General features: G+C 36.9%; 1 protein-coding gene across 12 annotated transcripts in view; it reads left to right on the top strand.

The window, feature by feature from the left end:
- The window catches only part of QTGAL (queuosine-tRNA galactosyltransferase), a 133,453-nt gene that overhangs the window by 60,661 nt on the left and 48,323 nt on the right, over positions 1 to 24,469 (top strand). Inside the window, exon 1 of one of the 12 annotated variants that reach the window (XM_075770723.1) lies at positions 14,021 to 14,082. The exons of the other annotated variants lie outside the window; for them this stretch is intronic. Coding sequence (XP_075626838.1) covers positions 14,080 to 14,082 — 3 coding nt within the window. The 5' untranslated portion in view covers positions 14,021 to 14,079. Of the gene's footprint in view, positions 1 to 14,020; positions 14,083 to 24,469 lie in introns of those variants that run through there. 12 annotated transcript variants of the gene reach the window in all.

Here is a 24,469-nt window from a genome sequence, read left to right as displayed (position 1 = left end):
TGTGATTCTCGGATTGGAGATCTGTGTTGCCAAACAAAAAAAAAAAAAAAAAAAAAAAAAAAAAGAATCTTGCAATAAATTAAAAAACACACTCTGTAATTCAGTAGCTATTGTGTGATTATACAGAAGCTGGCCGGACTCTTATAGTGGGTAAAGCCAACAAGAATTTTGCCTTGTGAGATCTTTCCAAATGCTTCCTTCAGCTGCTGCTATAACAATAAACAAACACAAGACAATCAAAAACAAGGATAAAATGATTGAGCTTAAATCCCTTAATTACAAGATCTATATAACCAGGTACATCTGTTCAGAAGAGAAGGATCATGAAAAAATACTTTACTTATAGTAAAAGTGCTGTTTAATATACATAATGTAATCAGTTTTAGAAGTAATGAAATGTAATCTCTTACTGAGAAACGTATGTGATAAATCTTCAGAAAATAGTAAGCTACTGTACCTAGGAAGAGTACAGTCTGTGCTTTCAGGGCATTTCCCAAGATAAATTTACCTCATGAATAAGGTCTTTGGTTGTTAACTGTTGAAAGGAATCTAAAATGGAAGACACACAGGGTTTTCCAAGTTGAAAACTACATCAGGGAGTTCATTATTATGCACACACATAAGATCAGCTGCTCTATGGTTTAGTACTTATGTCAGCATTTTTCATATAGTAATGTTTATTATTAATTCTGTCAGCTGCATAAACTTAAAACAAATAGAAAGATGTGGTAAATTTTAACACCAGAAGGAAGTGGTTCTTTTTTAATATTTTTTTCTGGTAAAGTGAATGTCAGCCTTATTCTCAGAAAAAAAGAACAAAGCCAGTATATGAACATGGTTAGCAGTAGTAAATGTTGGCCACCCTTTGACCACTGTACTAATTAAGAAACAGATTAAGAATTTATTTCGGGTATTGACATCAAACCAGTTACCGTACAGCATACAGTGAATCATGAAGTGTGCGCAAGAATTTTGTTTGAAGATCGTCTATCCTTTACTGTCCAACAGGAAATAAATACTAGCAGTTGAAAAATGGTTGACTCATTTGGGGGGGGGGGGGGGGGGGGGGAGTTAACTACTGTATGATTTTTTAAACTTGGCACAGAAGTGACTGAATTTAACTGGTTTTGTTTCTTACATTATAAAGTAGCTGTTATTTCACTACTTTAGGCTCCAAGAAAAAAAAGAACAATGCATGTGGTATTTGAGTAAAGTATTTGCTTGTGTAATTGGGGAAAAAACAGAAAATGTTTTCAGCTCATTGTCAAAACTCCTATGTCTGGCATAAACTTTTTTTAAAAATGCGTTGTTTTAATTTAAAATGCACTATTCTCATCTCTCAGCCTTGAATCGTTGATTTTTATCCTTCTTTTCAGCTGCTGCTTTTTCAAGTGTGTTTTTCTAGTACTTACTTGAGTTACAGCCAGTCAGGAGATACTTGCACTGGTCTCTATCTACTAGTAAATTTAAGTTTTATATAGATTCACAGATTTGACCTTCACTGTGTATTTAGCTTAAACGGAATGTATTTACTCTTGGAAATAGGAACATACCCTCAGAATTGTAATACGAAAGTGCATGACTTAAACCATCACAGGATTGATCTTTAAAAATAGTGAAAACTTGATTAAAAAAAAGGCTGCATATTTCTGTCTAATAATTAACCATTTCTTAGGTTCTTGATGTGTGCTTTTTTTTGTGGCTGTTTCACGGACTGAACCATCATTAATGATCAGTATTGTCAAGTCAGGCTCATTGGTTTCCAAGAACATTGGGACAAACAAAAGTCTGTCATGATACCATGCCATGATTTCATGTTTTTTTGGGAATGCAATAGGCACAGATCCACCAATTAAGACCATATAAAGGTTTATATGTGTCACTTTCTATTTGGGCTGAAATGTTTGGATTATTTGCCTGAATTTAGAGTCACTGAACATGAATAGCAGTGCCTTACGTAAGGCAATGTGATGTAGTCATTTGCAAAGGTATAAGAATAGGTTGGATGATACTTGAAGCCCTGGAATAATTAAGAGAGTGGAAAGTCACCTTTGTAACATAATGTTAAGCAAAAGTTTATAGGAGAAACATCACAACTCTATCTTTAAAAACTTTACTTCATTCTATGTCTAGTATCTAGAATTTTTGAGAACTTTCTTGTCACCTGATTGTCACATAAACACAGTCTGTTCTGAGAACCTTAAGCTACCATGTAATGTAGTCTCTAAAATCAACAGTGCTTTCAAATATGCCTCTGAATATAGCTGAAACCAGAGCAGGAAAATGGTTGGTTTTTTTATTAACTTTTCGCGAGCTCCTTTAAAGGACTGTTTCAATAATTAGTCTATTTTGGCAGGAAAGCCAGCAGTTTGACAGAAGGGTCCTTTGGTAGAGAATCCTGGTGTGCACTTTCACACTGAGTATGTCCATCCCCTGTCCTAAGGGACTGGAAAGCGTTTCTTCTGCAACATCTCCAGAGGTGAGCTGTAACTGCTTGGTGACTTTCATTTAAGTATGTTTGTTGCCATTGAAGAATCTCTCACACACCTCTGAGTCAGAAAAAACTGCTGTTTGATTTTTCTTTCTGTGTAGTGTTTTCCCTTGTCTATTTTGCAATTGTTCTTGAATTTTGCATGGGTCTCAGCTTCAAGATTCATCATTTGCTCAAGCAAGAAATTAGAGCCAACCTAGCCATGGGACAAGCACTGGCTAACCTAATTCCAGCCTCGTTAGCTTCATAGACATCTGCCATGGATTTCCAGGGAAATCCGGTAAAGGAGTCTTTGCAGCTGAATATGCATCCCATTTGCTTGCCAGCCCAGAGACTCTGCTGAGTATCAGATTTTCCATGGAAGTAAGTGCAAGCCTCTGTGAAAGACCTCCACACTGAAGGAAAAGTGTCTGAATTAGGAACAGATCAGATCTTTCACCCTTTAAGGACTCCCATGCCACTCTGCTGGTGGTGTCCAAGAGGGGAGTATTCTGTTCTTTCATTGCCTTCCCCAGTCTGCACAACAGGCTACCTTCCTGCAGTTGTTTTTTGGGACATCTTTCAACCAGCATTCATGATCGCAGCATTTCCAAATTTCTAGTTTCTGCAAAGCAGAGTAGTTCTGTCTCCTTGTTTTCAGGAGAAAGGAAGACTGTGATGAAATCTATAGCAAAAGCAAAATTGGGATTAGAATGAAGGCCTCCACTTTGCTCACTTGGTTGATTTTATGTGTAGGATTAAAAGTAAAATATTATCGGTCTCATCTGGGCTGAAGTATTATATAATTGCCAGATTAGCCCAACTATTTACATAGACTAAAAGTATCCAGCTGTACTTGGAAATTTGAAGTAAAAGCCCGTGTGATTAGTAAGTCCTTTGCTGTTTACAGCTGAATCAAATGCAGCTTTGATGTACAGTATTTTTTCACATTATTAAGTAGTCCTGTGTTTGTAGAGAACTGAGAACTGTCCTTACTGCGGAAGCCATCTTCTCAGAAAGCATGGCTCACAGACAGCAGGTAATATTTAATGTTATCAGAAAGTATGTGGCTATTACCTCTCTGTATGCTACAGAGAAAATAGCATTGTCATATCTCCGGGTCATTTTATATTAGATCCTTTATGATTGTGTTGTAGGTGCTGTTACATTACTTACAAAAATTGTGAAAATAAGAAAGGTAAATGTGTAGAAGATTTCTAGTTAATAGTGATACTGGAAGTAATAGACAGAAAACATTACAAACTGTCTTTTATTTTTACACAATTGTAAAGCACAGTTGTCTGTGTGTGTTTCTGTCCTTTGTTAGTCTAAACAAAGCAGCAATGGCATTTTTATTTTTTAGTGAAGAACCATTCAGCATAAAGTTTGTCTTACAGTAAATACCTATTTTGGATTAAATTCAGTAAAATCTTGGCTTCTGTATTTAAATGCACTTCACTGTATTTTGAAGCTGTGGTTTGACAGTTTTGACAGTTTACCAAAGTCCTACCCTCCTTCTCTCCTTTCTTCATGATCCCACCCATTTTCTTGCTGGGACGAGGGTTTAACTGACTTCATAATGACCCAAATCAGCTCTTTACAAAGAAAAGAAAAAAAAAAGTTTTCCTGATTGTTTAATGCACTGAACTACTTCATCAAGGTGTGGAGGAGCACCTCTGCTGGCACCACGGAGGGAGGAGGCAGAAGCCAGGCAGTTGTTCACTTAGATGGGTCTCGGGGTTGCAGCCTAAGGTTCGTAAGAGCTGCTGAGCTCGTTTAAGAACTCGTTGTCACCCCAAAACCCTGACTGCCAGCAGGGCAGCCCAGCACCCCCTCTTGAGCTGTTTTAGGTGCTTGTCTCCTCCTGAAGAGCCAATTGAGCTTGCTAGTCAGGTAGGAAACAGAAAAATAAATTGGTTTTTTGCTTGGTTAGCAAGCTGAATTGACTTGCTGAGGGTTCAGACAAACAGCAGGGCTGTAGCAAGGGAAATAGTGCGGAATGTGTGGCCAGGAGGGAAGGAGCAGCAGATTCTCTTCATAACCACGGTGGTGTGCGGTTACTTCGGCTCAAACAGCCTTGCAGAGCTTCATGTTCATGGTGCAGCTACATAATGCAGCAGAGCTGATCTCATGGCTTACTGCCACCAAAAAATTCAGCCAAGCTCCTCCCTCTCTCTTCCTCTCACTTCCTTTTTTTCTCATTTGGTGGTATCTTTTTTTGCCAGCTTAGCAAGCTGAATCAGTTCATCGGATAGCTGAAGGAGTGCCAAAACCAATGCCAGGGAAGCGATGGACATTTGAGGCCAGGACGGGATGGTGGGCATGGGGACTATGGGGCCACCTCTTCCCCATTTGGCTGTGCATCGGTGCGGTTGAACTCATGGTGCAGCACTTTCAGTCAAAAGGGGGAGTGGCAACAATCTGACAGAAGTTATTTATACAAATTTCACTCCTCTGTCTTGATGAGTAATCAAACTGTCTTAGCACCTCTTCATTGCCTTAATACGTGTTCTCCCTTTCTAATGTCACCAATCCAGTCACTCTTGCCCTCTAACATAGTATTCAGAAGAACTTACACTTGTCCTAGATGTGCATCAAGAAATAGAATTTAAAAAGTTTATTCTTACAATTACACTTGATCATTGCAGTTTATATGAAGTATTGTCTATGCACATTATTTTAAAGCAAATATGAAGAAAATTAAATATTTTATTCACAGACTTATGAATATGACTTACAGAAAGTTCTGCTTTTCTTTTAGCATTGTATTACTGGTGTGTGGGTGGAGCGGTTGGGTGAAGGGTAATCTCAATGTTTGAAGTATTTTCAGATGAAGACTTGAAAGTTGTATTTACAAAAAAAATTTAAACCAAGATAGCATCCTTACTTAAAAAAAAAAAAAAAGAAAGAAAAAAAACCCTATATGTTTTGGCTTCCTGTTTAAAAAGACAGTCTGGCAAAACTGAGAGGGATTTAGCTGGGGAGGAGCATTGCTAGTGATGGTGACTTTTCTAACAGGATGTTTATACAGTAAAGTACCAGACAGAAAATTACTGGCAATTGTATATATGTTTCAGAAGAACATAGGGGAATAGGTCTTGTATACCCAGTCTTGTACAGACAGAAACTGATAATGTTTTTAATGTCTTTTTTAAATATCATAGATATTCTGTAGGTGAACAAAGCCTGTTATGTTACAAAAATCTTAGTTGAGCCTGTGCTTAGATAAGCAATTTTTCTGCAATGCCAGCTGTTTTTCTCTAGCTTCACTTTCATAATCACATTTCCATAAAGGCATTCCAGGAAGATATGAACATCCCTTTCATAAAGCAAGACAAGCAATACAATATATACACAGAATCTTCGTCATCAGGGCAAATGTCTACTTGCAGTTTTAGCAACAGGAGAATTTAAGGCTTTTTCACAACTGAGGCATTGTATCAGGTAGCTAGTCATTTAATAAAGCATTTTAACAGTGGTGTGTGTTGATATCAGCCCTTTTTGCGATGTAGCTGGGGCAAATGCAGTTGGCAGTCATAATGCTTCTGAGTTTACAGTATTCTTGCACTATGAACAAAACTTACATGACATTTGTCTATTGAAAACTTCAAAGGGATTAGCCAGACAAATGTTTTTCCTTTCCTTTTCCTCTTTCAGTTTGAGCTGATCCTAGCTTGATGTTAACTCTAACTCAGAAATTTTCCCATGGGTTTAATTTCTGGTTCCATTCATCTTTAACTAGCAAGTATGAAGAAAACACCTTTAAAATGACAGATATCTTCATTAGTTGCTAGCAAAGATTGCTGCTGATGCAGAGGAAGTATGTGTTTTTCTTGCACAACATAAATTGATCATCTCCATGTTACCGAAATTTGCTAGATTGTCATCTGTAGTCATTTCATTGGCTTATTCACAGGTCATCCAAATACATTCTCTTAGCGTTAGTTTTAATCTGTTCTGTTTATTTCCTACCAGTTACTAACCTTCATGCTTATTTGGCGTAGGAGAATTAAACTGCTCTTTGTTAGGGAATCGGTAGTTACATCTGGAAATTCTAGCAATTACTGCAATTTCTCCCTTAAGAAAAAAAATTGCAATTGAGCTTTAGTTTTGTTAGGGAGTGTAGAACATGTATATATTCAATGTGTTATCCATTAGACTAGTATCTCTTGATTAAAACCTAAAGTGCGTGCTTCTGAGAAGCTTCTTGGGGAACTTGTTGAGATAATTTAAGTATTTGGAAAAAAATGAAGAGAAGTATTTCATGCAATATAAACTTAGTCTTACCTAACAAAATGGCTTTTTGAGAAAATGGAAGTTGGGAATCAAACTCTAATGAACTGAAACAATCCTTGCCTTCCTAGTCTATGGAATTTTAATTTGCTTGTTTAGAATGCATAACAGTGGTTGTAGAAGCATACATTTAAAAGCACTTTAAAATCACCCGGGCATTTAAGGAATTTGAGACACCTGTAGGCCTTGAATAATACTAATTGATATCTGTGAAGATTTTATGAAATCCACACAAAAGATAGAATTTTGAGTGGCTTAAACCTTTATTTACAATTCAATACTGACAAGTTTCTGAAGCCTCTCTCCTCCCTCCAGTCTCTCCCCTTTAACCTCTGAATTACCGAACTGGATGGAAATGTGTCAATCAATTAAACGTTGCTGTAAGCTTCAAAGACTCTGACGAAAATTAGAGGTGCAGCTCTAAGTTTCTTTGAGCTTTTCTGACTTTCTTAGAGCTCTTCAAAAATCAAAAGCAAATTATTTTTCTACTTGTATCCAGGGTAGTACTGAGCCCCATGCTAAGATATAAAATCTGGCTGCAGCAGATGCAATTTTGCACCTGCAAGCACTGGGTATTTTCCAGATCTCTGCATGTACTAGTAAATAGTAAGTAAGTGTGTAAGTAGTACTACAAAGATAAGTATAATGTTCTCATTTGGATAGAATAGCATGAAAGTTAGAAAAAAAACATAATGGGAAGTTATGCAGTATACGTGGTGATATGATAATATTAAAGGCCTGACGAGAGAAAAATTTCAATTGGCAACTTCTATTATGGAAGCTTTAAACATTGACACTGTGTGTATCATCTCAAACACTGGTTATTGGTAAATAGCATTTGTCATATTTTTGGCAGTATGCAAAATAATGCATTTTCCTCTTGTGTATGTGCTGCATCTTTAGAGCAGATGACAAAAATGAGTATGTGGATATGTGGTTCTTGTTTACTGTCTTTCTAACAGCATTAAATCCTTCTTCTGATTATGTTGTGCAGGCAGCAGAATATCAGAATTACTGGATATGTTTATTCCACTACAGAAACTTTGGGTTGTTCCAGTAAATTTATTTTTCTCCTCAATTTTACATATTCCATCTGTTGTTTCTCTGACTGTAGCTGTGTAGAAAAGCCAGGTCTTAAGAATCTGGCAGTTGGGCATTCTAATGTCCCTCTTATGTCTTGTTCCCATAAGGAGGAGGATACCTCTCTGTTCGTGGTCTATTAAGCATCGCAGTTGTTAATGTGACGTAGCTTGACCAGGCTGTTAGCATGAATGTCAGAATGAATGGCTATATTGGCTTTCATTGGGCAGTGCAGGAAAGTTCTGTATGGATTTTAAAATAGTAATTCGTCTTGTAAGTACCCTTAGAAGTCTTGTTTGACTGTTCTTTAAATCCTTTGATCTAGGGAATTTGTCCTTACATAAGATTTCCAGCAAAGCTCTTTTTCTACTGGATTCATACGGTTATTTTAATATCATCACGGCTTGCAATGCCTCATTCAGTAATCCTGTAGTAAAAGCACTAATAACATTTTGAAAATACATTGCTTTATGTGTGAAATTTTTGATTCGAGCTGACTTCTTCAATTTCTATGGGGTAAGACAGTGGGGCCAAATCTGATTTCCTTCCAGCAAACTGTGGCAGAGATATTGAACAGAATACTACTTTGTTTTTCAGAGTTCCCGCTTTTGGGAATTACAGAGAAAAATAAGGGTGGATTAAGGCAAAACCCATGGCTCCAGGTGAGAAACTTGAGGACTCACTCTATGTGAATCCCAGGTCGAAGGACTTACCAATCAGAAAATGTGGTGAACTGCCATAGGTGGTCAAGGGAAGAAAATACTTTGATGTGTTAGCAGTGCTGGTGGATTTCTGTTGTATCTGAGATTGATTTAGGCTCTCTCCCAGGCTCGTGACCAGTGGGTCATGTCTCTTTCTACTGAATAAACTGGAAGTAGTAACGCTAACATTTCTGTGACAAGTTTAAAAGGTTGTCAGACAAAAATGGATCATGTTTTCAGCTGGTAATGGTTTGTATAGCTGCCTAGATGAACACAAAAATATCTGTCTCTTAGATAACTGAGCAGATGAGTGCACTGTTCAATCTCATTGAATCTGCTCTATGTTTTTTGTTTGCTTGAACGTGCCTTGAATGAAGACAAAGAGTGGACTTATGCAGGCTCCCCGTTATTACTTCAAATAGTTTATCTGAATTTTCAGGTGGGTGAAGCTGATTATTTGTTGTTGACAGAAGGACTGCATAGGGAACTTGTCCTAACAAGCAGTAATTGTGTGATTAGGAGAGTTTAATGAAGAAAAGGAATTCTAATTCATTCATAGCATTTGGTTTGTTGACAGTTAATGTCATTTTCATTGAATGAATCTATCAGTGACACTTATGTTTTCAAGCTATTTGGAAGTGCTGGTATTCTGAAGCTCTGTTGTTTGCAGCTAAGACCAAAGCTAAAACCTGTAGAAATCGGAAAATATTCTTCAAAAAAAGTAGAAAACTAGTTATATTTATCCTTGCTCCAACATTTACTCAAGGTGTGTTTTTTATGATGTGCTCTGTATTAATGTATTAATACAGATGAATTATTTCCAGATGCATTAATCTGGAATAGTTTAAGTTTGAAAGTGATAAAGACTTACTTGCCACTTTTTGTTAGGAGTGGTGTTAAGAGCAAATGCTGCTTTTGTGCCCAAATTCTGTGCTTTGTGTTCATTGTGGATTTGCATCCAGATTTAGTAGTTGATTTACAAGTGTGTGGAAGGGGAAATGTCTATGTGGACATTTTTCTTGTGTATTATTTTGAAATAAGAAGGATGGCAAACACCTGAACTAATGTATAATTTTTCTGAGGGATAAGGAGATTTTTCTAGTGTGATGTAGAGAAACAAACACCTTCAGAAATGCCTCAAAATATTGGCAGCATCTGCCAATAGTGTGGTCTGTACATAACAGGAGAGTTTCTGCTAACAAAGAGGAGGTACAAGATCCTGGCTTTTGAAATGGCTTAATGATTCCTAATGACTCTGTCAGGGGAGATTGATTTGATCTTCCTTGCAGTTCCTCCAATGAAAATGGTAAAGTAGATGCCAGTGGACGGTGAATCAATAATACAATTTTCTCACCTTAGAAAATAGATTTCTATCAGTAAGCCTCCTAATGTTTCAGCCTGTTTATTAGAAATAAAACTCCGGTGTGGTGTCTGCTTTCCATCAGTCTGATTATTCTGCTTGTGGAAGTCAGTGGTCTCTCTGAGCAGTTTCCACATGCACATTTTCAGAGGTTTGCAGACCCCCAAGTGTAGAGATCTGAAAAAGTATCTCGTCAAAGCAATACTGTAAAGATGCAAGTACCAGGTGTGTACAAGTGGATAAAACGTTTCTGTGCCTTAAATCCTTCTTGACCACTCAGCTGCATTAGTAGAGTTTTCACAGACTTTGCTGAGTAGAAGCTTACCTCTCTGCTTGCTTTTTGGGCTCTCCTTATTTTTCTAAAAATCCCCCACTTTTTTTTCTACCCTTGTTTTCATTGGTTGGTTGAGTCTTCCTTGTCTTTTCTTTGGTAGTGGCAGTTTTGAAGGCCAGAACGTTATAAACTGGGCCTTTCTTCCCAGGGACAGGATAGACTGTCTTACTAGATACTGAAGTTTCAAGCCAAGGACTTGCTAAGAGGAACGGAAAAAAAGAGGTGGGGGAAAAAACCCAAAAGGCAGCAAATAAATGTAGACATTGATGGTTCATAAATTCAGATACTTTGTAGTATGATTAGACTGTAGAATTATATAGTCAGAGATATAGAACAAATGTAACTTGTTTTATTCATACATTACTTTTCTCTGCTTTGGAGAGAACAATGCAGGACCCCAGAAATCTTCTATTATTTTGGAAGAGAACAATACAGAATAAAACTGGTAATATACAATATTTTTCTCCCAAACAAAAATTTTCTAAGAGAAAAATTAAGATCAGTTGAAGCATAAAACTGCTAAGGTAAGTATTCTAGATTTCATAAGGAAAAAACTGAGATATTACTAAAATATGGATGTAACCAATACAGATGTGGTTAGTAGTCCAGTATTTTTACAATTTATATGTTTAGAGCTGTGTAAGGCTATTCTTTGCCTATTCAGAAGTAATCTTCTGATTCAGATAATAAAATTATGAATCTGTAATTGTCCTCTCTGCCTCCATATGAGTATGCATTAGATAAAATTAAGTTAATGAGGCTATTTGACTGGGGTCTATTTTTTGGTCAAGCATATAAATTAACTGTCAAAATTGAGCATTTTCATTTTGACAGGAAATTATTTTTCTTATAGTGAAACATAATTTACGATATAAATACATGATGAATCAGGCATTGTAATGCAGATGACCCAATGGCCCTGTATGCTTTCTGAAGTTTGGAGTTGAATACTGGTTCATAGAAGTTCTTATTTAAAAAAGGGAGGGGAGAACGGAGAACTGGAGAGAAATTCCCACAGCTCAAAATATTTCTAAAGCTGCATAACAAAGCAGCTTTAACTCTCTGTATAAAGCTTTCTCTAAGCAACTTGGTGGGTCTGGCATGAGTATCAACTTTGAACAAGATTTTCATTTCTAATCTCTTTTCCTGTCTCAATACTGAATTATGTTCAGAGTTTTCAGATCATGCTTGCCACAGTGTGACACAGGGAAGCTGCCAAAGTCTACAGCCTACAATCCTAGCCCTGTATTGATTACTGAGAGAAGGCGTACTTCTGACCTGCCTGGAGTTGCATTTGAACCATTCCTGTCAGTGTTTCGTGATAGAAGTAAAATGTTTACCTCATTTCTTGAAGTGATGCTCCATTAAAGTATTCCAAGTCTCTTTTTAGGCCCTATTCTTCTATTGCAAACTTTTGTCATAGGATTGGAAATACATGGAGATGAATACAAATGCTGCAAACAGAAAATATCGTTTTGAAACATGAGGTACACGCTTGTGTCATGGCCTTTTTCTGTCATCAGTGTATTCCTGGAGCAAAAACTAAGCACATGTCTGACAAGCAGCAGTTCTGCTTGTAAGTGAAAATCTTCACTCATGGGCACCAGATCTCTGGACTTAAAAAGTCTGGTGGTGTCAGCTTGGAACAGAATTTCAACAATTCTGTCTTGTTCCTGCAGGTGTATTCTTACACAAAATCATGTACATCTTTATGTTTAGAGTGACATTTCTAAAATGCATCCATTGTACTGCTGCATGTTTGTTATGTAATAAGATTATGTTATGCATAAGATTGTGTAACCTTATGCATGTTTGTTTTAGTCAGGTGATTTGAAGGACAAAATTAAGTTCTCCACTGCAGGAGACTTGTGCGATTTCTAAAAAGATTGAAGGAACCATACCCTGCTCCTGTAATACGGTCACATAAGGCAAGTTTTTACAGGGAAACTCTTCAAATAATGAAAATCAATGTGCATCCAAAAATAAGAAGCTTCTGATTAAAAGACACAGGTTTTAGTAATTTTGTGAGCCATTTTTGTTATGGCTTTTGTGACTGTCTTGAGTTGTACTGGTGGTTATTTCTTCCACTTCATTCTGATTCCTAGCTGAGACTTCCTTGACTTATTTCTGTAGTTCATTGAACAACCTGGTTTATTTTATGTATAAGTTTGTCTTCTAAAGGAAAAGTAGGTACCCACATAAACAGGATTGGGGCTCTTGCTTCAGCTGTTAATGCCAGGAAGCTTTTTACAAAACATATATCCTTATACATGACTTATTAACATAAGTTGTTAACATAACTCATAAAATTCACATTTACTTTCTTAGAAGTGCAAGACAAGAAGCGATAGGGGCCTTTTTTCCCCCCTCAGGATTTACTATCTATCTTTTCTGTGTACCTCTGAAGTCATGTGCAAGTATCAACTCTTCAAAAGAGCTGAAAAAAAGCGTAAGTATTGGAAATGAATTATAAAAACTGTCAGCTTTTCTGTGTGTCTTTTTTCAAAGTATTAGGTACTGATCGCTGGAAAAGCCTGGTTAATCTGTTGAGTGAGATCAAAAGGAAAAATAAGCTTCAGCTCAATTTAGTGTTGCCTGAGATTTATGGATCCTGTGCTGCTCATTTGGCTCGTGTCTGTTTTTTAACCTGTAATTCTAGAATTTGGCAGGCTGTTTTCTCCATAGAGGTCTGCTTGCTGTCTGGTGAAATGTAATTTGGGCAGCAATAAAGTAGATAGAGAATGTACAAGTGCAATTTCCCTTTTTTAGTTTCTTTCCTATACAAAATGATAAAAAAAGACGCTTCCAGTAAATGAAATATTAACTAAAAGAAGAGATATTTGAGGTCCACCTCAGACTGGGAGAAATGCAGTGTGTGTCCTCTTTGTAGTATTCATGTGTGTAGGGTCTTTTTCTCCTGTGGAAAGACTACTGGCTCAGTTACACGTGGGTGTGTTTTGAGTTTAAGGTTCTTGTTACAGAAGATCCTCTTCATGTAGTAAGAGTCTGTGGTGTTTTGGAGCACAACACGCTTTGTGCACAGCTGGTCCACATGAAATAATTGACAGTTCTATAGCCCAATTGTTACGTTGCTGTTTCCTGGAAGAGACAGATTGTGTTCACCAGCTTAATCCTCAAACATGTGGTCTATATTCAAATATGAAATGAGGCGTAACTGTGAACAAGCTTTATGTTTGGTTGGATTTATTTTGATATATGCCAAATATATATTCCATGCAAGTGCATCCCCTGGGTTCTTCATAAATTGCTTCTGCGACCCTTTCTATCAGACCGTTATCTCAATCCCTCTTACTAGAAACGTGTTGTATACTGGGCTAAACCTTAAGCTTCAAACGGATTACATTGAGCAGCAATGTTCATGAAAAGACAAATAAAAACTGTTTTACTGTTTTCCTTACTCATCTGTTGTTTCTGCTTTCTGTGAATCATAAACTTTCAGAGAAAAAAAAATTAATGGCAAAGAAGAAATTTTTGATTAACGATTTAAATGATTCTCTCCATGTTCCATGTATCTCATGAAATCTGTAAAAGGGATTTTCATGATGTATTCTAATAGCCTGTACAACTCAGCAAAGAGTGAGAGAATGTATTAAAATTAATTTACAGTTATCTATTTGATGTAGGGTGATTTAGGATGGATTTAGGAAGCTCATCAATAAAACTATGTAGCTTAAATTAAAACCAAATCCATGTTTTAGTCTGTAAATGCAGACATTTATAAAATAAATTGGTATATCATGTTACTTTTGTTTTTCTTTAAGATGACTTCATATGAATTAGACTCAACTGTGGAGTTACGAGATGTGTTAGAACGTGTTGAATGGTATTAGCCTTATACACAACATCACCTCTTTCAAGCTGAGTAGATAGGCAGACTTTGGGGTCTTGTGAGTTGTTTCTGTTATGGGATAAGCTGATGAAAGCATCAGATATTTCTTGTCATAGTCTAGTTTCTTTATCCATGCAAAATCTGTTTTTTTTTTTTCCAGAACAAAGCATAAAGGAAGCAACGGTAAGCAATTTCTTTGCTCACTGTTCCAAGCCTTGTAGTTTTTTCTACAAGCTCTTGCGGTACTGTCTGCAGCTTGGGGGTCCTGCCAAGGGTCTTCTGCAGGGTGCTTTTATTTCCATCCCCCTCCCCCTCTCCATTTCTCTCCTCTCACCCCTCCTGTTGTTTCGGTTACCTATTCCATACTGAAACTTGAATATAGTTTGGGTTTGCTGCATACAGGTCAGGTACTGTAATTGTCACCTTGAGAGGGATTTCAGCAGTCTGAACAGTGTCTCGGCGTTATTAGTGTGGAAGGTCTGTGCAGGAGGCTGACAGCATGTTTAGGTGCAGAGCGGTATGTAATCTTCCTTTATCTTTGAATCTTTCTTTCATAATTCTACTGGTGATTATTTTTCTTTTTTTTTTTTTTCAAAGGACACTGATGTTTTACCTTTTCAAACACAAAAAGAAAAATTTATATTCTGTTTCCTAGTGATGTTCTTTGATCAGAAGATTGTGTTAACAATTTCTTTTTTATTTTGAGACCAAGAGAGAAATGCCCAAGGGTGACATAAATCATCTATGAGTTCCAAGAGCCTTTCTTTTAAGCAAAGAATTTTCTACTTACAGGATTGAAACTTGTGATCTATCATCAGATCTTGCATTACTTATTTGAGATATAAGCACCACGTTCTGTCTTTTGCTGAATTTAGGGGAAGCTACTTCTCTTAACTGAGGGCTAAATATGTAGCCAAGCTTTTAATTTTAGAAAAAGATTTAAAAGCCTCATGGCTTTTTTTTTTTTTCCTTGATTTTTCTGACAGAATGCACAAACTTCTCTTTTAAAAACTTTTTTAAAGTACAAATCGGGATATATTGAGTCTGGCTGGGGTGGAGTTAACTTTCCTCATAGCAGCCCATATGGTACTGTGTTTTGTGTTTGTAGCTGGAAGGGTATCGATAACACCGCAGCGTTTTGCACAGCAGCAAGGTGCCTCTGCAACGTCCCCTCACCAGGCTGAGGGGGACACAGCCGGGACAGCTGACCCCAACTGACCAAAGGGATATGCCTGCGGTGTGATGTCGTGCTCGGCAATAAAAGCTAAGAGAAAAGAAAGTGAGGGGGCATTTGTTATTAAGGCATTTGTCTTCCAAAGCAGCTGCTACGTGTACAGAGGTCTCGCTTTCCGGGATGTGGCTGAACGTTTTCTGCTGATGGGAAGTAGGGAATCAATCTTTTTTTTCTTTTTCCCTTTGCCTCCATGTGCAGCTTTTTCTCCCCCCCTGCGCCAACCTGCCTTTATCTCGACCCATGAGTTTTTCATCTTATTTTCTTGCCCTGTCTGCTGAGAGGGGGGAGTGAGGGGGCAGCTGGGTGGGCACCAGCAGCCAGCCAAGGCCAGCCCACCATGCAAGGTCTGGACTGCCAGCGTGTTGCAGGACAATTTATCTTGTTTATGAAAAGCAACAACATTGGCAAAGTAATATGCTGTAAAATGCTCATACAACTGTTGAAAATTAATTACAGTACAGGCCCACATAGTAGCATACAATACATGTCGATATTGCTGCAAATACTTGAAAGCTGTAGGGTTCATTTGCAGTCCAAGGGCTTGTTCAGGAGCAGTACAGTCTTGACTGGATTGGCTGAAATTGGTTGTGGCACTGCAGGAAGAGCTTCAAATGTAAAGCATAAAAGTTCTTAGTTTTCTCTTGCATTAGAAAAAGCCTTGCTTTCACATTTCTGTCAAGAGAATGGTTTATTTTAACTAAATGGAAATATTTAGAACATAAAGGACATTCCTGACAAGATTCTGGTTTTTAATATGGAATGGATTTTGGAATTTAACTTCTGTTGCTATTTTAAATATTGATGTTTAAAATTGTCGTGGGATTTGCGAAGCAGCTGCAACGCTAAGGGTATCTTCTGATTGCAGCTGGCTAACGAGAAATTATGTTGAATTGGAGAATACCAGTTACCTTATTATTCTTAGTAAGTTAAGAAAAGCAATTATGTCTAGAACAATTTAGAATGACGAGACTGTTGTGACAACAGGTGATAAGACTGAAAAAAGTAGTGAAACGCTACGATGCTGTCAAAACTATGCATAGTTTGATTAAAACAAAAAGAACATTGACCCAGAACTTTTTTCATAAAAGGAAGGAATGAAATGCATGAAATATGCTTAAAAAGCAAACCTTTATATCAGTATTCATCACTGAAAAGACTTCACTTGAGATTTTAAAAGTTGTCACCCTATGAAAATAGTATCTGTTAAAACACAGCAGTCCAAGAGGAACATGTTTCTATGTGCCCATTCTTCTTACATAGCGCTTCTGACTTACAATATTTAGCTTAGTGCAGTAAACATTGAGGTTCGTCTTTAGGAAACAGCTACTGAAGCTAGAGTAATTTGCGATTTCTATAAAGTGTCCTCATTAGGAAATGCATGGTTTGTACGAAGAAAGCATGGTGGTTTTTAACTTGAATAAGTTGGTTTGAATCAATGATAGCTATCCTTGTAATCTTTTGTGGAGCTCAAAAGATAAACTAACCCCTCAAGGTACATATCTTCTTATTTGAAATAAAAATTTGGTAACTAATTTCATACCATTATAGTTTGTATTAGTTTAATTCTGCCAGAAATACTTAGATCACAAATACACTATTTTCTTTGAGCTACAATGAACATTTTGTTATCAAAAGATATAATTTAGCTTTTTAAGATTTAGCAAAAGAAAAGATGAGGTTTGAATCATTTGTCATGGCATTGATCTTAAAAGTTTCCGTTTATTTATTTATTTCAATTTGTGTGAAGAGGTGATAGGTCTCATGTTGCAGCAGAAATGAGACAATCCAGGTCTGATAGCTGTCGTACAGCATACGCAGTATGTTATTTGGAACTGTTTGACTGTTAGACTGAAAAATATTTAAACAGAATGCATGGACAGAACAGCTGTGACAGCATAGGAAGTTTCATGTTTTCTTTTTTTTTTCCCTCTTTTTTTTTTTTTTTTTCTTTTCTTGAAGATCTTGTTATTTTCTTATCCTTTTCCTTCAAAGGACAGCTTGTTTCTTTTGTGTGCCCTAAAGTAAAACTGGAAACCACACCTTTCCTTTATTCAATGAAAGTCTCAAGCATAAGAAGAGGTACTTGAATTTGAGTGTGACGTGAAGGGCAAAGTGCTGTCTGCTGCCATCCCATCAGTAATCCCACGGCGGGGTTGCTGTGGGAGTAGGCACTGCAGAGGAGGTGATGGGATGGGGTGGGGTGGCCAGCAGGACCGGTGGAATTAGCAGGGCAAATGCTAAGGGAAAGGATGTGTAGAGATCTGTCTGGGCTGATGGCTTGGAAGTTGGACACTTTACAACTTGGGAATTGAGTATACGCCTAGCCTGTCACAGAAATAGCAAAAGTGATGTGATAAGGCTCAGTAAAACTTGTCCAGTCATCTTTTGGTGGTAATAAAATAACAGTGTCTGTTATTTTGCTCTGTGTGTGTGAAAATGGGAGATGTTTCATTGCAGCTGTGCTGTAAAACGTTTATACTTCCTTCAGAACTTTCAGGTGCTCTCTTGATGTCCAAATGACCTGGTATTTGGACAGGACATTTTAAAAGGCCTCCTAAATCAGCAGAAATGCCTTCTGTTCTGGGTATGTTGACGCATTCCGTGATGATGAGTTTTATCCCAGGGTAAAGCAGTGATGAGTTAATTTTGCTGACTCATTGATCTGATTGGAAGCTGTACCCGGGCTTGGCACAGCGCTGCGCCTGAACTAACATACCTCCTCTCTCTGAGAGAGCTTATGTTTGTCTGTGAAGGATCTTGTTTATACCTTCTGATCCATAATACATTTCTGGCATATCTACATTACATCCAGTTATGCAGTGGATACAGTAATTCTACTGAAGTCAACGAAGGTAGTCTATGTTTTCACCGATAGAAGTGGAAACAGAAACATCTTCCATTTAACTTAAAACACTGTACAGCCGCTTCATGTAATTTTTTAACTTTACATTTTGCAGATACTGTATATAAACCTGCTTTATGTCTTTTCTAAGTGGCAGTTGGTATAAACATAGTATCGTTGTGTAGAATGAAACATGTGAGAAGTTCCCCTTGGAAATGAAGGGAAGAGGTTATTACAAACAACCTAATTCAAATTAAAGTGCTTGAAGTGTTGCACTTGCTTCGATGTTAAAAACTTGGCACACCTGGTGCAGGGAAGCAGCTAAAGCATGTGCATGGATTAAAGTAAGTGTACTGCCCTCACTTCCTCTGGTACTTCTATTAAAGGGAGGTTTTTTCTCAGCCTAGAGGATATTTTCTTTCCTTGTCCTCCATGGCAGTTGTACAGTACAAATAGCAGCAATAACATACAGCGCCATATTCTCTACTTCTTAGAATTAAGTTTTCCCACATTTCAGTGAAGTATGAAAATAAATCGAAATTTTATCCAAACAGGATGTCTTTTCATGTTCCATGAGCTTTAAAGAGCTGATGTCTTCTCTTCATTGTCATTACCAAGCTGGAAGACTTGTCAGTCAGTATTTTTTGCATATTTAGAAATGATGTTGCTGAGTTTGAAGGTTTGAGTCCAGAGAACTGCTGTTGGAGTTCCCTCTTTCTTCTCTGGCTGGTACCTCGGTGACCAGTGACTACACTAACCCCGGCTATATTTCATAGGTCCAGCGCTGCTGTCATTTTTCACAGGGTGTTGGTTGAAGTATGCCAGAATAATGAGTCCCGAAGGTATTATACCTCGTTAGTTTTATGGTCTTTTGGCAGTATTTGAAGGTTTTTTTGAAGGGGAAGAACATGTTTATTATCATGAAACTGAGTGCGTGGCTTAAATGCTTCAGCTGTTTTTGGAAGATCACAACTTGCAGTTCTTTTTGCTGAATTCAAATTACAAAAGACTTGTTGCTAGTAAAGATGATGTGAGTAACCTTTGCAACATAAATGTAGCTTTTATAGATTAATTGGAATATTTTTCAAGATCCATTTTCTCTTTAAAAAGCAGCCTTTTTCTCCTTCCAATCTCCAAAGAATTTTGCTGGGGCAGGATAACACGTGTGCATGTGTGAAAAATTGCTGTTCATAAGTGTCTCAACCTAGCTAAATATTTAAACATACGCAGCTACTAAAGCAATGGTTTCCTGACTCAGGATTTAACAGATTATTCCTGGGATTATGCTGATTTTGGAATTTAGACTCCGTTATTGCAATATGTGGATCCTTCTGGTTCTATAATTTATTTTTACATAGGATTTCCCTGTGAAGTAGTGCAGTTTTGAAAAGGGCAGAGATCCCCGCTTCCAAAAAGAGGTTATAGTGCTTATGTTGGATATTATTAAACCAAACACAGGAGTCTAATTCCCAGAGTGTTAGATTTGCTGAGTTTCTTATGCAATGCAGGGAAGGTTGTATGTGTTTCTGGATTCAGAACAGCCAGAACTGCCTGTGCTGGCCAAGAGGAACTCTAACTGAACGTGTTCAGGGATACTGCAGGGCAGAGCTGCCTTAATTCTAGAAATGGGCTTTTTTTTTTTTTTGGGTCTTGCACAGGGACTCAGAGCTTCAGGTTCAGAAATCAGATACGTTGTGAATTAGAAGCTTAATTTCTCATAGATTTCAGTGGAAGTCTAGAGTCGAAAGAGTAGTTAGAAGTCACAATGTCTTCATGCAACAAATATGAAGAATAGTAAATATTTTATAAGAAATAGGAATAAGTATTTTTGATACATTGATTGTGCTTAATACAAAGCTAAGATAGATTAAAACCTTACTGGGACATCTGATAATGCTCTTTTTAACTTCTTGTTATGCTGGCATCCTACTTGAGCTTCAAAGTTCTAGTTGTTTCTCACCATGGGTAGGGTAGTTTGTGAAACTCTTTGTTTGCTTCATTTGTAACACTGAACGCTCCATCCATGCTGGCAGAGATATTTGCTGTTCCCTATAGGAATGTCCAAGCTGGTGTCTTCCCTTACTATAGAAAAGGTTGGACCCATCTTCATGATAATTTACATCAATGATTATAAGAAAAAAAATACAGAGAAAGCTTTACTGAAAGTTCATCTTGGATTGCTGTGTTTTATCTTATTTTATTTTTTACGAGTAGCATGTGCAAAGTTCTTGATATCCATTCCATGGAGTCTTGGGAAAATTATCAAAGATTTTACCTAAATTTTACAAAGTAATGACAAGGAAATTAGAATTATTAAGTATTTTTAAACACAGTATTTTTAAGATACATTGTTATTGTGCCTTTTTTTGTTTTTTACACTACTACTTTAACAATTTGTAATTCAGAGATTGGAAACCTTATTTAAATGTTAATCATTTTTTAGCAGGATGTGTGTGACAAAGGTGGTTGTGTTAAGCAACCCATGAAACTTTCAAAGATATAAATCACAGGAGCTGCTTAGTAGGTCCTTTCCAGCTGGTGCTATAACCGTATTTGATTTTCTGTATAGCCAAAACTGCTGTTGTGTTTTTAAATTTTAAGTTACATTAAGTACAATTCTAGCATCTGTTTCCTCCACTGGTTTTCAGCTTTGACAGCTGAAAAATCAACATTTTCTTCTCTAATTCAGTTGGCTTCCTTTAGATAATTGTTAATATTTTTTCCTTGAAATTACAGCATGACTGTTTTTGCTGCCATATTTTTACAATGCCATTACTATTTGCTAGTGATATATGCTGAGGGTCAGATAGTACATGTTTACTGTCCTTTTAGGTGTCCTTTTAGGACAGGATAAGAAAAAAGGTATTAAAATGTCAAAAATCTTTTTCATATGTGTAGCAGACTTGACTTCCTCTTAATTCTTTGAACATTTTAGCTATGCTTTGCTTATATCAGATTCACGTAGCATACTGAAGCAGTTTTTTAGAGGTGATTTCTTATTATAGAAATGCATTTAATCAATTTGAGGATAATTATAATAGTCCAATTATTGGAATGTATGGATACACTAGGCTTAGGCAGATATTCACCCATTTAAAGTTGCTTTCCTGAATTAGTGAATTTAGAAGCCTCATTCTAGGAGCTCCACCATATTCATTACAGATGGCAACAGAGATCTTGGATGAGTTGAGTTGCTCCGTGGCAGAAATTCTCTGCAGTATAGAGGACCCATATTGCCTGGGCTGCTTGCTCACACATCTCTGACTTAGGACAAATCCGGGCCCTAATCTTTGTTCTTTATTGTTGATTTGTATTGTTCTGATTGGAGCGTAGGTGCCCCGAAGCTAATTCATAGCAGCTTCCACTTGGACAATCTTAAGCTATTTATTACCTTCTTTCTTATCATTGAATTCTTGAGACTTTGGAAATATTTTAACATGCTGGATAGATTGAATGACTGGCTGAAGAGTATCTAATTCAAACCAGTGATAGGGAATGCCAAGTTCAGACAGAATTTAACATAGGAATAAATGTCAGTGTGATGCATACCTGGAGCCTAATTTCAGAGATATGGTATGACCTTCAAACTACCCATGCTATGAGAGTTTTGGTTATGGAGCAGGCAGTCACAAATAAAAGGAAATGTTGACCAGATTGTTGGCTGGGAGACAGTGAAAGAACCTACAAAATCAAATCCCACATATAAACCCATCATCAAGTTACTAGGGAGGCTGAAATAAGAGAATGCAGATAGGAGGGAAAAGCTTTGTAGTGCTTTCTGCTCTGTTTTTTCTCAGACTTTTACAAATTGATGGGCACTTAGTTTTTATTTCTGCGTATTCTCAGAATTGGTTGAGATCTTTCCAGTTTTGCGTTCTGCGCTGTTGAAAACCAAATTGTTGTAGCAGATCACTGGGTTCTTGACGTGTATTAGGTCCCATTTGTTATCAAAAATGTATGTTTGCGTAAAAACTTTTCCTGAGGTACTGGTTGCTTCTTCTCCCCTCTCAGTTAGTAAATATCATAATGAGAAAGTGTACTGTGGGGTAAAAGATTTGAAACTCTGCAGAAGGTTAGTATTATGCCATGTATATAAAACAAAATTCTGAGAAGAGTTTCATTCTTCCCCCCCCCCCCAACCCCACCAAAATATGTTGCATTACTGTTTTTCATGCTACCAGTGAAATTTATTGCTCTGATTTTTATTTTCTGTCTTTTCTTTGTTCTCCCATTCACAATTTTGAAGTGATACAGAATGCAAATCAAACACTCTCGGGGCACTGGAATGCATTTGGTACTTTGATACCCCCACAAAGACTTGTGATATGATGGAAGACATGAGGGAGGGATTTAGGGTAAAGTTTGCTTTGATTTCCTAAAGAAAACATTCCACTATTGCAATTGTTAATCAAATAATCAGAATCTGTAGTCTAATATCTGATCTAATTTTTCTCTTTTTACCTACTGTAAATGTTAAAAGCCTGTAGGGGAAAAAACACACAAAAGAAATACCATTTGTATGGAAATAAATACAAGTTTATTGCTGATCCTGGAGATCTTTTGCACATACATTAGCACACAGCTGAACTTTTCAAATTCAAGAGTGATCTCCTTACCTACAATTCTATACTTGTATTTCATTCAACTGAGGTTTGTATCTCCCCCCTCTCCCAAGTTGCATACAGCTTTTGTAACATGAACATTGCTTTGAAAAGGAGAATCAGTGAGGATTAGTAGGTAGGATGTGTTATTTTTTGAGTATTCAGGTTTATCCAAAAGCATATTTCATGTTTCTCTCTCAAAGTACCTAATTTTAAAATTCACTGAAGTTGAGATTTGCCAGGAGGTTTATTCACATATCAATCGAACGTTCGTTTGACAACGTTGTATGTGGAAAAGTTTCATGTGTTTTCCTCTTTACTAGCAAGTTTTAGAGATGCAAACAACTGACTGCTTTGTTAATTGTGGACATGGCATCATTCACTTTAAAAGGCAGCATAGCCTTTTTTCTTCACTACACACCATGTAGGGAGATGAAATGGGAGGAAAGTTCGTCAGGAAGATGGGTAGGAGAGGAAAAGATCAGTAAGATGCTCAGCCAACAGCAGCATAGACTCCCCCAGAGCTGGCATTCCTTACTACTGGAGCAGGAGATGTTCCTTGGAGGTAACTGTGTGAATCCAAAGAAAAGAGGATTTTTCCAGACCTTTGCAGGGCTAGCACGGTTATCTTCATGCTGTGTATGTTGTTATCTAATAAATATATTTTAATAAGTCACAAACATAACTGATGTTTTTATAGACAGAAAATGAGTAATAATTTCAAATAATCTTCTGAATGCTACAGATTTTATATCTCTTTGTAAGAGTAGAATTGTCCTATCATTGCAAAAGGGACATTTGTGTTGTCTTTTGGTTTTGGTAGATCTTTGACAGGTGAAAATCTCTGTGTAAATATATATTTTTAATGTATTGTAATAACTTAGAATATTTCAGTTATGTTACCTTCATTTGGGTACTGTCTCAACATCTAAAAGACCTGTTCAGTCTTTTGTGAAAATACTAAAGGACATGTTCAAAAGTCAAATGGAAAGATACTTGTTAAGACTTAATACTTGAGCACTGGTCAGTGTTGCTTCTTAGCAGATTTCTTGTTTGTTCTAACCACAATTCAGTATCTGCTAATATGACTTTAAGCATATTGTTTTCTTTCTTTTGTGGTAAAAGCTCAGCATAAACAGCAAGCCAAGTAGACAACCTTTTGGTACAGAATGCTTCATTTTACTGGATGGAGTAATTCTTCCATTGTAAATACTTGACTCTTTAAATACTGGAAACGCTCCAAGAGTTGGAGAGACTTGTTAAGGCACGGATGTTACAAAGACCACTTTTAGCAGCTTACAGACAAGAAAAAAAGATGTAAGACATGCTAAAATCATACAGGCTATTCCCTTTGCATGCATCTATTCTTTTGGTTTCAGCAGTAGGTTAATTCATCATCATTAGCAGATAAAAGCTCTGAAAAAGACTAGAAGAATGGCGCTTGCTATTGGGTTTTACTAGGAGCATTCAACTACAAAAAAGAGATATTCAGCTCTCAATTATCCAGCACAATGAGGCTGGCATGGGCTAGCTCACATAAAGCAAAACCCACAGCTAATTCAATACATATGTATTAGACTATAAAACCATAGTTCATATATTTACCTTTGGAAAATTTGTAAACAGATTTCTTTTCAGCAGGAGATTAAAAAAAAAAAAGATAGGTAAAATGCAGCCTGATATAAGAAGTCTTTACCCTGCATT

Source organism: Balearica regulorum, chromosome 18 (genome assembly GCF_011004875.1).
Source record: "Balearica regulorum gibbericeps isolate bBalReg1 chromosome 18, bBalReg1.pri, whole genome shotgun sequence".
Taxonomy (NCBI): Eukaryota; Metazoa; Chordata; class Aves; order Gruiformes; family Gruidae; genus Balearica; species Balearica regulorum.
This window is presented reverse-complemented; position numbering and strand designations above follow the sequence as displayed.